At 40.1% G+C, this 13434-nt stretch overlaps 1 protein-coding gene across 6 annotated transcripts; it reads left to right on the top strand.

Moving 5' to 3' along the window:
- Nucleotides 1-431: 431 nt before the first annotated feature.
- zbtb38 (zinc finger and BTB domain containing 38) lies at nt 432-12957 on the top strand. 6 transcript variants are annotated; one of them, XM_055028799.1, is made up of 4 exons: nt 432-616; nt 1083-1376; nt 1457-4888; nt 8727-12957. In XM_055028799.1, the coding sequence occupies exons 3-4, from the start codon at nt 4723-4725 to the stop codon at nt 12335-12337; spliced, it is 3777 nt and encodes a 1258-aa protein (XP_054884774.1). In that variant the 5' UTR covers nt 432-616; nt 1083-1376; nt 1457-4722; the 3' UTR covers nt 12338-12957. The 6 variants fall into 6 exon arrangements, with proteins under 6 accessions (XP_054884774.1, XP_054884773.1, XP_054884777.1 ...); XM_055028798.1 differs by lacking the exon at nt 432-616 and having other exon boundaries at nt 731-1376; XM_055028802.1 differs by lacking the exon at nt 432-616 and having other exon boundaries at nt 733-1376; nt 1457-1547.
- Nucleotides 12958-13434: the final 477 nt, after the last annotated feature.

Genomic DNA, 13434 nt, shown 5'->3' with positions numbered 1-13434 from the left:
TTTCTTTGTGTGCGTGAACAAAGTGAAAAAAATGTGCAAAAGCATCCTCAAAACAAGTTAGTACTTGTACAGTTGCATTTTTGAAAAAAATGTTTTAACATTAGGGAAAATTACAAGCGACTCAAATTATGCTACATAAAAAAAGTTATATGACATATATATTTTAAATTAGATCAAAACAGAAGGTAGCAAAATATTATCAAAAGATCTTCAACGCTTGAATCCTGCTGACATCAGATCAGAGGACAACGTCGAGTTACATACTTCCTGTTTACATTCGAGCAAATTATTGTAGTGCCCTCTGGTGGTGGTCCTCACGACTACATGTTGTCTTTGCCTCTCATTCCACTTCAGTGTGTTACCACTCTGATGTGTTCTTTCAATGAACCAGCAGAGGGAGCAGCACAGCAGTGAAAGCAGGATGATGATGATGATGATGTAGGGAGGAGGAGGAGAATCAAGAAAAACAAACCCGAGGGTGGCGTGTGCAAAACAAGTGTTGTAGTTCTGGTTACCATTTCCAGGCCTAAGTGATCCTGCCTTGAAATTTTGGGCAAATCTCCTTTCATGAGCATCTGCTTCTGTCCTAAGAAAGCTTCTGTAACATTAGAGGAAGGTATGAACTTTTTCCAGTTTTAAAATAGCCGTATTTAAAAAGTTGTAATTTGACTTATTATTTTTTGTTTTAAAAGAAAGGCAATAAGACAAAAATGATCTCTTATTAAGAAGGAAACAGAAAGTTTAGATTTTTTTTAATGATACATTAAACACTAGCTCTCCCTCTATGGTTTGACATGGCCACACTCAGGCCTCACTGAGGTATTATGGCCTATTATTAGCCTCTCGCACAGACTTCTCAGCTGAGGCTGTTCTGGGAGAAAAAAATGTTCATTACATAACAATAAAGGATCTGTCTCCTAGACTCACTTCCTGAATACCAGAGCAGTAACCGGGCCTCAAACTAAGGGAGAACGGAAGCCCCATCCATTTGTTTGTTGGAGCTCGGCTTGTTGTTTTCTGCTTATCCCTTTTCCTTTTTTTTTTCTGCTCCACACATTCGCTTCACCACCCCTCCTTTTCAGAAACTCTTTGTAGGTCAGTGATGCAGCCGGAGTGACGCAGCACTGGCAGCTGTCTCCACAAGGCAACTTTGCACAGCAGGAGCAGGGAAATCTCTGCCCGAAGCAAAGTCCACACCACCAGCAGCTATGACAGAAGATGGGAAAGGCCTAAGATGGGCCAAGGCAGCAACGGAGGCCGGGTAGTCGCTCTACCCTCCTGCGCCTAAACAAACAGCAGAGAGACTTCCACTGCGCCAGAGACCGGCCCAAAGCAAGACCTTCCACACAGAAACGTTTTTTAATAGGCGACTACAGGTATGGGTGCTTATTAACAATAACAAGATGAATTCTCCCGTGCATAAACTTCTTTGTTAACTTGGATTGCTTTATATAAGGCCTACTCAGCTTGGTGCGGCGGTGTTTGCCTTCCAGCCGATGAGTTCCCACAGGCCACAGCTGGGATCACTGAGCCACAGAAGCATAAAGGCCTGTTTATTTTTTCTGTTGTTTTAACCACTTCCTGGCTGTGATGTTAGGTATAGATGGTGAGATTCCTCTTACATAATGCATAACTTAATCTAACATATAGCGCATATAAGGATTTAAAGTATAAACTGATTTTTTTCCTACCGAGCTGCCATTTTGTTTCCAGTTTAGATGTCGTTATTGAATGTGAACAGAGTGATTCTTCCTAAAGCCATCAACAGCAAACAGAAATGTTCGCTAAAAGACAAATATCATGGCACAATGGCTGAAATATTTTGCAGTTTGATGTAATTTACTTAACTTATGGAGGAAAGTGGTGGCAATGATGGTGACATGGGTCCGAATTTGTCTTGTAATCAGTGGGTCACTGGTTCAAATCCCTGTCCTACCAGAATGTGTCATTGTGTTCTTGGGCAGACAGAAGGGCCAATGTCGCGATATAGCAGCCTTGCCTCTGTCAGACGAGAGTGCAAGAATAGGAATGACTGATTTCATTTAAAAGTGTCTTTGAGTATCCTAATGAAGCACTACATAAGTCTGATATCACAAAATGGCACACATCAGGAAACATTACAAATGGCAAACCAACACAAAGTAGAACATGATTGTGAAGGGGAAGTAAATCACATCTGTGTTAGAAATGTGCTATTCCTATGTGTTTTTAAACATGTGCTGCTTTTATCAATGATTTATCTCTTGTCAGCCCTTAGTGGAAACAGTACAAACTAACCTGTTTGACTTACAGGTCAAACAGGTTAGTTTGACCTGTAAGTGAACAGAGTTATCTTATCCTGACCAAAGAGAAGTTCTTATCTTTTTGCTCTCACAAAGCAACTTTGGGGAAAATGACATTTGACTTATTAGACAAAAGGAAACACAAATGTCAAAGAGCACTTTGTGTTTTTGAATATAGAGCAAATATAGAGTAAATGTTACAGTGATTTTTTTCCCCCAGAAGATTTCTTTAGATCTCTCAGCCATAGAATCATTAACACCTTTTTATATTTTAGTTTATTTAGATTTTGTGCAGATATTTTAGTTTTTCTGTTCTAATTTTTGCTGTCGGGTATAAACATCAATATCTAGCAGTACGTTTTGATTGTTACCCAGATATTATTATATGTCATCATACACATTTATCTCATTTGGGTTGTGAGGGGTGCTGGTGTGTATCTTCAGCTGTCAACAGGCAAGAGACCAAGTACACCTGAACAGGTCATCAGTCCCATTTATAATGTTTCAAATGCAACTCTAAACAGGTGGGGTTTTAGTCTAGATTTAAAAGCACTCAGTGTTTCAGCTGTTTTGCAGTTTTCTGGAAGTTTATTCCACATTTGTGGTACATAGAAGCTGAATGCTGCTCTGAGGATGCAGAGCAGACCACAACCAGAAGATCTGAGAGGCAACAGCAGATCTTTAAATTATTGTGGTGCTAAACTGATTAGTGATTTATAAACTAACAACAGTATTTTAAAGTCTACTGTGAGCTATAGGGAGCCAGTGTAGGGACTTTAATACTGAGGTGATGTACTCTATTGTGCTGGTTTAAGTAAGAACTCAAGCAGCAGGGTTCTGGATCAGCTGCAGGTGTCTGCTTTTCTTTTTTTCTTTTTTTTAACAGACCTGTAAAGACACCGTTGCATTAATTAGTGCGACTAAAGATAAACGCATGAATGAGTTTCTCTAGAACTTGCTTGGAGTCGGACATTAGTCTTCTAATCCTGGCAATGTTCATCAGGTGATAGAAGGCCACTTTGTAACTGTCCTTATGTGGCTCTGATGCTTCAGGTCAGAGTCTAGACTGTTCCTCTCTAGGTCCAAAGACAATAACTTAAGTTTTTGTTTCTGTCCAGCTGGAGAAAGTTTTGGCACAACCACATGTTTATCTGTTCTAAGCATCTGTTCAGTGCTTGGATGGGTTCAGAGTCACCCACTGACATCGTAATGTCGAGCTGTGTATCACCTGCCTGGCTATGGTCGCTAATCTTATTTCCTGTTATAACCTGTACTTGTGGGAGAATATAGATGTTGAATAAGTACCAGGATTGAACCTTGCTTTGATGAGAAGTGATCTATTGAAACAAAGAAATGGCTCTGCAGAGAGTGGTTAAAGCTTCACGGAGGACTGTGGGGAGCAGTCGTCCTTCCACCTGGGCCCTCTATACATCATGATGAAGGAGGAGGGTGGTCCGTATCATGAAGGACTCCACCCATCCTGCACACAGACAGTTCTAGCCACTCACCTCAGGCAAGCAGCTGAGGAGCATTCAGTGCAAGACCTCCAGGCTCAAAAACAGTTTCTACCATGCAGCTGTCAGGCCGCTGAACTATAGCCACTCTTGATACTCACGTTTTAACTTTATAAAAATATATATTTACATATTATTACTTATACTTTATATATTTACTAAATCTATTTTTATACTTATCTATTACTTATATTAATTTTTCAGGCTTCTTAAACTGAGACCTAAGTCTTAATTTCATTCTACAGACAAAATATGAGCGCTGGTATGACAATAAAATCCTTGAATCCTTGAAATTTATTAAATTTATGGTGTTTATCATATTACACTGTGACAATATATTGTTTATGCTAGTCTCCAGATTTACAAACCTGATGGAGACATATCCCACAAAGACCAGAAGCTGTGACAGCAGCGACAGGAGCTCTACAAAATACTGTCTGATCTGAACACAAACACAAGCTACACATTTCAGATTTCAGACATTTTAAAAACTACAAATCAGTTTCCTTTCACTTCAAAACAAGTCTCTTACTTATGTCTATTTGGCTCTGAAAAAAAAATCAATAAAATACTCTTAAGTTTATATATATTTGTTGTAGTTAACAAATGTCTTTAAAGGATCCGTACTACTTTCTTAATTAGGTCTCCAAACCTAGAAGAGGCTGACTTTGGAAGAAAGAGTTTTGCATATATATTTGTACCAGCATCAAAAATAGTTTGTAGCTTTGCATTCACATTTGCTACAATACAAATAATAAAAATAGAAAAACAACTGATCAATAGTTTATCATATTTCCACAAAAACACACACACATGAAGTGAGATGTGTCTTCTTTGCGCTTAGATGCAACAAGTAAGCTTATTCTTACAGATACTGCACCTGCTCTTTCACATCAGCAGCCATGTAACATCACTGGTCTGTTTAAATGGAAGTGCTAGTCAGGATGGGAGGGCCTAAGCAGTTGCTTCTGTCTTTAGAGGCTAGTGGAGAGGCTACCGAGCCACGTCGTGTGTTTGGCTTCCTCCCCTCCCCCCTCGTCTGCAGTGCTGACGCATCTGCTGCTTTCGCATCAATCAGCAGCCTTTATATAGGTATACCCCAAGTCGCTGCAGAGAGCACGGTTTGTTTTTATCTCAGCCAGAAAAAGCATCGCTAAACATCTGGACTGTGATTGCTGCTTTGCACGACAGGACGGCAGTGTGTGTCATCTCCTCCTTGCTTCAGCTTTGTCTATTCTAACCACAGTCAAGGCATGGGCGAAAGGCAGTGGTGTGATATGCTGCTGTACAGACAGAGATTGTGTGCACCAGCAGATGGTGTGCTGTTGTGCATTTAAGGTGCATATTAGAGGGCTCATGATGATTTATATTTCATGCAAGGCATTGTCCTGTAAAAGCCTGCATCAGGCTCCACTTGGATCTAGTTTGTGGTGCTGGGGAGATTTAATACGGCATCCGTTATTCAGCTCAGGACCACTCGCTATGAGCACTCACAATGATGCAGCTGAGCGAGCTTTCTGGCTGTGGGATGAAGAACTGAGCTGATGTGTGATGTAGAGACCTGCATTTCTCCGCTCTCCCTACAGCTCTCTGCAATGCTTAATAAAAGTTGCCGCTTCCTGCTTAGTGGCTCCAGAACGAAAGCGTCAGTAGCCCAGCTATTACATGGGACAGACTTGTGCTCCGATTTAGCTATGTTCTGCAAAGGAAGAAAAAAATTGTGTTATTCCATTCGCTGTAGTGCTGTAGGACATTGGAGGGTAGGGCAGCTCTAGCCCAGGACCCGGGCTGCATGGATAGAAGCGATAGATGCTGGAGCTGAAGTCATCTGCACACTGATGAGAGGGAGGGAGAGGAAGAAAGACGTCAGAAAAAGCTCGGCTTCAGACACCACCACTGTTCAGCGACCATCATAGGGGAAAAAGTACTTTCGCCTATATCTTATGAAACTGTTTTTTGTGTATCACTGTGTGTATGCCAGGCCGTAGAGAAAGGGATACTGCACAGCATTGTTTCCTGTTCGTTGTGCATCATTTTCTCTGATTCACTAAGGTACGTTTTGCATGCTTACCCTCAAAATCTAACCTGCTTGCGTTTGTATGTGTGCGGAAGTATGCCTTGCAAAGCTGAAGAGGGGTTTTTTGCCTTGACAGTTTGTTTGTCATTTTATAATACTTTCTGTATCTTGCTCTGTCATTTCTCGGTTTGTGGTTTGACCTCAGGGGATTTCTATTTTTCTGAAAAAAATATAAAAGCAAATCATGTCTTTGAAGGTAAACGAAGTCGGGGTGTGGCAAATTAAAAAAAAGCAGTGATAGCAAGTTAAGAAATTCCGCTCAGCATGTGGCTGCAACAAACCATAACAACTGATGCAAACTGTAAAAAATGAATGTGGTGGATTGAAGAAGCCTCCTGGAGGGAGAGGGCGATGCTGATCCACAAATAGCGCTAAAAAGATGAACAATTCTATATGTTCGGCACATACTTCTCCATCAGATAACGCTGAAATATCTGAAAGTCCATTTTGTGCTGCAGACACAAAGACTCTCAGACCTCGGCAAGCAAAAGACAAAGTATAGTCAGCTGGAGACAAAGGCAAACCTCCATCGCTTTGTGCATTTCTGCTTGCAGCAGGGTTCCCAAAGAGGGCACAGTGTTTTTTTTGTTGTTGTTTTTTTAACAAGAAGTAAACTGAAACCTTTGACAGCAGTTACAGTCGATTGCCATCCGGCTGAATTCCAATAAGTGCTGCGCCATAGCATGTTGCCATGACAACGGAGGCCCGTCTGCGATAGAAGGCAGGAGGTTAGTTGTGTTTTCAGTCGTCTGAAAGGCTTTACAGACACTGGCGGCCATATTGTATTCGGTACACATCACAACATTAGCATTAAAGAAACTCTCTGGTGATAACCAGCGTCCTCCTTAGAGGAAACGCTGTTCTGTGTTATAAAGACATCAGTGTGAATGTTATTTACAATTTTTAACACTAGAAATAATAAACATAACTTGAGTGGTTTTGAGTGTATAACTTAGGTTTCAACAGTTTTAACAAAGATGCGTTGTTGTTTGGCACATTAAGTATCAAGTGCTCCGAGAGACGTAATATTCAATACAGGAGTTATAATTATATATATCTCTGACAAAATTAAAGCGCAAAGTGAAGCTGTAAATAGCAGCAACACAAGTGGATGCATGATTCATCATTTACAAGTAACGAAGTGTGTCTTACCATGTACAGCCAGCACGATATGCAAAACAAAAATGACTCAGATTGCACTACCCCATGAGAGGCTCACAGTGCTAAGATAATACTCATACATTCAAATAAATGAATGTGTGGTTCGCTCAGTTCAATGTAATTTATACATTTAACTGATCTCATTTCGTTTGTCATCACAGCATTTTCTTTTCAGTTTTCATTCTGTCCTAATGCACGCCAACAAGATGAAGACAAGAAAGTCTCCAAATCTAAAACATGCAAGATGTGCTTCATTTTATCATACTGTTAGCTATGATTTCTATCATCAACTATTAAATGATTGTTTAGCAGAATGAAATTTTATCGATCATGCCTCGATTATTTCCGAGGCATGTGAAAGGAAGCCATCAACTGGGAAGATAGGGACTATATGACTCATCATCACATAGATAGATTGATTTTATTACACAGACTCAAAGTCCAAATATACATAAAAAGAAAACAAAAACGATAAAAGAATAAAAAGCAAAAACTCACCCGTCAGGAGGCAATCATACCAATGTCTCCAGACATAAATATCTATTTCAAAAAAATAAATAATCAGTAAAAAATTAAATCCTTACTGAAATATACTTTTTACTGAGAATACAAAAACATCAATTATAAACAAAAAATTTGTAATACTTTCACAAGACAATATTTTTTTAATGGCAGATAACAAGCATGAATTCACTATGAGATTTCCAAGTCGATGCAGAGCACAACAAAAAGAAATAAGCAAAGCCAAACATTTCACTAGACCTGCATAATATCAGAGAAACATTTAACTGTGGTGGTTTTGATTGTATTAACTATGATTAATCCACATTTTCTGACTCTTTTGTGCTTTTTCTTCATCACATGGTACCACTCTTTATTTAGCATTGTGACCATTAAAAATAAATGCCAATGGTGGACATGAAGGGCAGTGCAATTCTATCCAAGGGGCCAAGTATATTATCGACATGCAGAATATGCATGCATGGCACTATGTGAAAATATAAAATGATGCAAAATATTGCATCATTGCAATTAGATGTGATGACCAGCTCTACATTTTATTGTCTCAATTTGGGTACAGTAGTTTTTATTTCACCACATTTATTTAATAATCTTTAAGCATTATTGAATAAATAACTTTACATAAAAATATGACTCTCTTTCAGATCTGTAGCACTCTAAAGTGGTTTAGTTGATCAATTAAGGTGGCTAAAATTAAACAAAAACTCACATATCCAGAAACATAATATAGATCCTTCATTCAGTTATCATCGATCTTAGTTTTGTCTGACAAATGGTTCAGAGAACATGTACAACTAGCTACACCTTATATCATTAGCTATAATTTACTCAAACAGGTAAAAGTAAGATAAATCATTTTACTCTTCAGTGTGTTCTATAACAACATGCTTTCTTTAAAATCCTAAAGACTGAATTCAAGTCAAATTCAAGTCAGGCAAACTTGGAGGTAGGCTACATTCTTTATGCATAAAATGGTTTGGAGGTCATCAGGTTTAAATTCAGCAACTGTTGATGAAAACTGGCATTCTGTGTCAGAATGTTGCTGCCATCTAGTGTTAAAACGGAAAAACTGCTGAAAAGCTTGAAAAAGCAAATAATCACATTTCATAATTTTACAGTTATCTACTTTACTACATGTGGCGTAATCATTTCTAATTTTTTCTTTTTTAGATGAGTGCAGTGAGCCTATGCATCCAAACCTGATGGACAGCACACACCCTTCTACTGTGCTGAGCAAGCTCAATGAGCAGCGGTCACAAGGCCTCTTCTGTGACGTTACCATCGTGGTAGAGGATGTGAAGTTTCGGGCCCACAAAAACATCTTGGCTGCATGCAGCGGATACTTCAGAAGCACTCTGGCAACCACAGATACATGCAGCTCCAGCCAAGTCCTAGAGCTGATGGACCTAAAGTCGGAAGTGTTTGCCTGCATCCTCAACTTCATATACTCTTCAAAGTTGACATCACTTGGTGAAGAGAACAGAGGGGGACTTGCAGCAGCTGGAAGAAGACTTGGAATTTCTTTTTTGGAAAAGCTTGCAGATGAAGAGCAGCAGGATGAACGTGTTAGTCCTAGAGACTCGTGTGCAAACACAAAATCTTCAACAACAAAGAAGGAGGCTTCCAGGCGTGAGGACACAGACAGTGCAAGAGGGCCGCGCATTACCAATGCCTTCTCTATCACTGAAATGTGTCCTGGTAACAATCCCTTCACTCCTTTGGTTCAAACAGACAAGCAGAGGCAATCGCCAGACGTGGGACACCTACCCTCAAATTTCCCTTCAATATCCAGCATCAATGGGAACAATGAGACAACCCACACCCTGTCTGAGCACTCATATGCAGTAAACAATTCCACTGAAGACAAAGACACCAGTCAGTGGGACGACAGGAACGTCTGTAAACCAGCAATATTACACTCAAAACCACTCATGTATAGGAATACGGGCCCACTAAAAAAGCGCCACAGGCTGAGAGGCATTTTGGGCAAAAGTATGCTTCCAGCACCAGCAGATAACACAGTTACACCAGTGTTATCTGACGGTGATGCTGCTGCTCCTGTTGCCGTTATGACACCGCCTGCACTTTTTTCAGAAGCGGAGACAGAGAAGATAACAGAGACAGAGCTCTGTGGAGCCACTGACAGTGCTAACACAGAGCTAGGTCCACCACCTCTTTCCCCTCACCCAGAGGACAGCATCTCAGTCTACAGCTGCGAACACTGTCCAGAGATATTCTCAAATAAAGCTCTTCTCACCATTCACTCTGAGGTACACAAAAAGCATTTTGATACTCGTTTGTTTTGTAAATTTTGTCACAGAAAATTCATACACCTCAAACGACTGCACAACCATGAGAGATTATGTCCAAAGACTGGAAGAGGCCCACCTAAGCTTGATGCCAGGGAAATATCAGCCAAAGAGGTGGAGCAACATTCAGATGACAGGTTAAACATGGAGAGCTCTGCAACACAGCCTCCCTCTGCAGATCTTCCCAGCCCGAACATGCCAGAGCTCACTGAAGTTAACCTAACAGAGCGCCTACATGAAGAGAAGACAGTAAGGCAGAGGCGATACAACTGCAGTGTGTGCAAACGAGTTTATGTCACCTTGTCGAGCCTGAGGCGGCATGAGAACGTGCACTCGTGGCAGAGGGCTTACCCCTGTCATTATTGCAATAAAGTATTTGCCTTAGCAGAGTACCGCACCAAGCATGAAATCTGGCACACAGGTGAACGCCGCTATCAGTGTATTTTCTGTCTGGAGACATTTATGACATATTATATCTTGAAAAACCATCAAAAGTCCTTCCATGGCATTGATCCCAACCTCGCTGTCAGAAAAAAATCTGCCAATGGTGGGCTGAAAGCCAGCGTTTATCCAATCAAGCTCTACAGACTTTTGCCCATGAAGTTTAGAAAAAGGCAATACAAGACATACAGCCAGACATACTCAGAAAGTGGTGAAAAAGGTGACTCATCCTCTTTAGACAACAGTTCACTTATTCCTCCATTTGAAGAAAACAGTCTCCTTACTCACCCTGACACAACTTCATTCCCGCTAACCTTCATGGCCACAACAAAGATGGTCTCCCCTGTCATGCCTCGCATCTGCTTTGACAAGCCTTGCAATCAAGTTATCGATCAAAATCTCAATAGTGAACAGGGGAAGCAGATAAGCACAGAGAACGAAGCTGGAGACAGAGGTTCGCCTTTTAGTAACTGTGACAGCATCTTCTCGTCCAAGCTGACTCTACCCAATCCTGAGCCTCAAACAGATAAACCGCCTGTGCTGATGAACTCAGAGCACATTACTCACACTGTGCCATTCTTCAACTCCTTAAGTACTGTTAAAAAGTTAGGAGAGTTATCAGCTTCAGCAAAAAGGGTTGAAGAGATGACCAAGGAGATACTTCAATCCAGCACAAAGGATTTGATGCGAGACAAAGTAATGGGGACAAAAACAGAGACTTACATCGCCAAACCTGCTTGCCAGGGCCCATCTCTGGACAGTGACACCAAGCCGCTATGTCAGATAACAGTGAAAATAGGTAATGAAGCAATCATCCGCCGCAAAATTAAAGGATCTAAGCTTTTCCCCAGGAAGAAGAGGAAAACTAGAGAACGAAATGAGGAACAAGCCCCAAGTCAATGCAGTCCACTGAGGGAAAACACAGAGAGTCCAAGGCTTCGACTCAGACCGGAAGCCGTTGCTTCCACTGAGACATGTGATGATACCAATGACTGCGATACAGCTGATCAGCTTTGGCGTCCCTACTATTCTTACAAGGCTAAAAAGAAGAGAAAGAAGTTCAGATACAAACACAGAAATGCTTTGTTTCATCCCTGTCCTGAACTTTCCATAGACAGAACAGGTGTCACTGAATCCCACTTTGACAGAACACATTTTCCAACAGAGGAGAGCAGCTCAGGAGCTAGCATTGGGCCGAAACATAGTCTTAGCAGAAACTACAGTCCTAGGCCTACCTACAACTGTGACATCTGTGACAGCTCTTTTATCACAGAGACTGGACTGAAAGCTCATGTAATCGGTTCCCATCCTTACTTCTGTCGGACCTGCGGAAAACAAGGTCCCCCCGGTGAGGCACCGTCTTGTGGGGACTACATCTGCAACAGCTGCATGGAAAATGGCTCTTGCTTTGACAACACACCCCGAAGCCCCAACCAAGAGAAGAAATATCGCTGTTCATTCTGTCCCCAGCGTTTTGTGTATCTTGCCACAAAGAGAAGCCATGAGAAAAAACACCAGGAGACAAATGATGAGAGTCCCACATATGACACATTCACATCATGTTCTACATACTCAGCACAACCAAGGGAATGCAGCAAACAAGACACCACCAAAAGAGAGGACAGTGGCAATCAAGAGGATGTTCACATTAAAGGTGAAAACATAGATGAAGCAGATTTTACAACAATTGAAAGTAAGCCAAAAATCAAGGACGTGTCAGATTTAAGTACGAAAAATTCACCATCACCATATGTGGAATGTCTGCCTACACTGACACCCTCAAAAATGAAACAAAAAGTTGTGAAAAAGAGGATCAAAGTTCATCATCCTATGCGTCATACTGCAAAAAAGCAAGCATATGACAGGGACAGTGATCCCAACAAGAAATCGACAGGACCAAGAATGAACAATCTCGCTAATTATGATAAATCAAGCAAACCAATTCAGAAGACTGATTCTGAATCTAATGGCGCATACATTTCTATACACAAGCCGGAAAAATGGGTGTGCAAAGAGGAACCATTCTTTTAAAGACCTTCAAGGAATGCAACTAACACAAATGTCAATTAAGATGTTGTTGACTTCTGAAATCTGCAATGTTTTGCATCAGAATAGTTTTGACGGATTAAGACAAACTATGATAATCTTGCATTAGCAGACTGACATTTCTTCCACTTTAAATCCAATAACTCAGTGATTATTTTTTCACTGTTTTTCACCGCTATCAAGGATATTTTTGTCCTGTGTCTATGCATGTAAATCAGAGTCAGTGACTCATTGTAATGTTTTTTTAAAATGCAGTGCAATAACAGCTCAGCTTCTGCATTGTGTGGGGTGGCAGAATTGTTACCTATTGTGGTTTCAGCTTCACCTTTTTTAAAGCGTGTCTGAGCAAAACAATAGGGATTTTCTGTTTTCACCTTTCTGGACCTCTTGCTTAAATAACTGGAATTGGTGAGTTGCACTTTATGGTTAGACTATGCTGACTTGTTTAATACTTTGATAATTGCCATTTTTATTCCAAGCTTTGTGGATGTAATTTGAATTTCTACTAAATACACAGGACCACTGAGATTAAGATTACTCTTTTTTTCTGTGTTTAGTATGTATAAAACATGTAAAACTATTTAAATAAATATTGTTACTATGAACAGTTCTTCTCTGTCCTTGCTTTGCAAACAGGATTAAAAAAAACAACATGTCATGACATGTCAAATTCACTTTTTAAGCTAAACAGCTACATTATCCAGACAGGACTTTCACTTACATTAGTTACATTTATCAGATCATTTCACAAGCTGCTTTTCATACTTGGCATATTATAAAAGACTATAAAGCCATATGGTGGTTATCTGCTCTTTTAGGAATAATATATAAATCCTTCACCCAAACAGTATGAAAAGAATAATATAAAAACCAACAATACAATCTTTCATCAATTTATCACAAATGTATAAAACATAATAATACAGAATATAAAAATAAGCGCACAAACACAGATCTATAAAGTGTTAGTGGGAATTTAAAGAAAATATGTAATCATGAAAAGAGTCCTGATTAGGATATTGATTTGCTGCTTTTTGTGTCAACAAGCACAGAAACAGGTGTACCTAATAAAACATTAAAAA

This window comes from Poeciliopsis prolifica, unplaced genomic scaffold (genome assembly GCF_027474105.1).
Source record: "Poeciliopsis prolifica strain line A6 unplaced genomic scaffold, Auburn_PproV2 SCAFFOLD004, whole genome shotgun sequence".
Classification (NCBI taxonomy): Eukaryota; Metazoa; Chordata; class Actinopteri; order Cyprinodontiformes; family Poeciliidae; genus Poeciliopsis; species Poeciliopsis prolifica.
The sequence above is the reverse complement of the archived record's forward strand: the minus strand, read 5'-3'. Positions and strand labels throughout refer to the sequence as shown.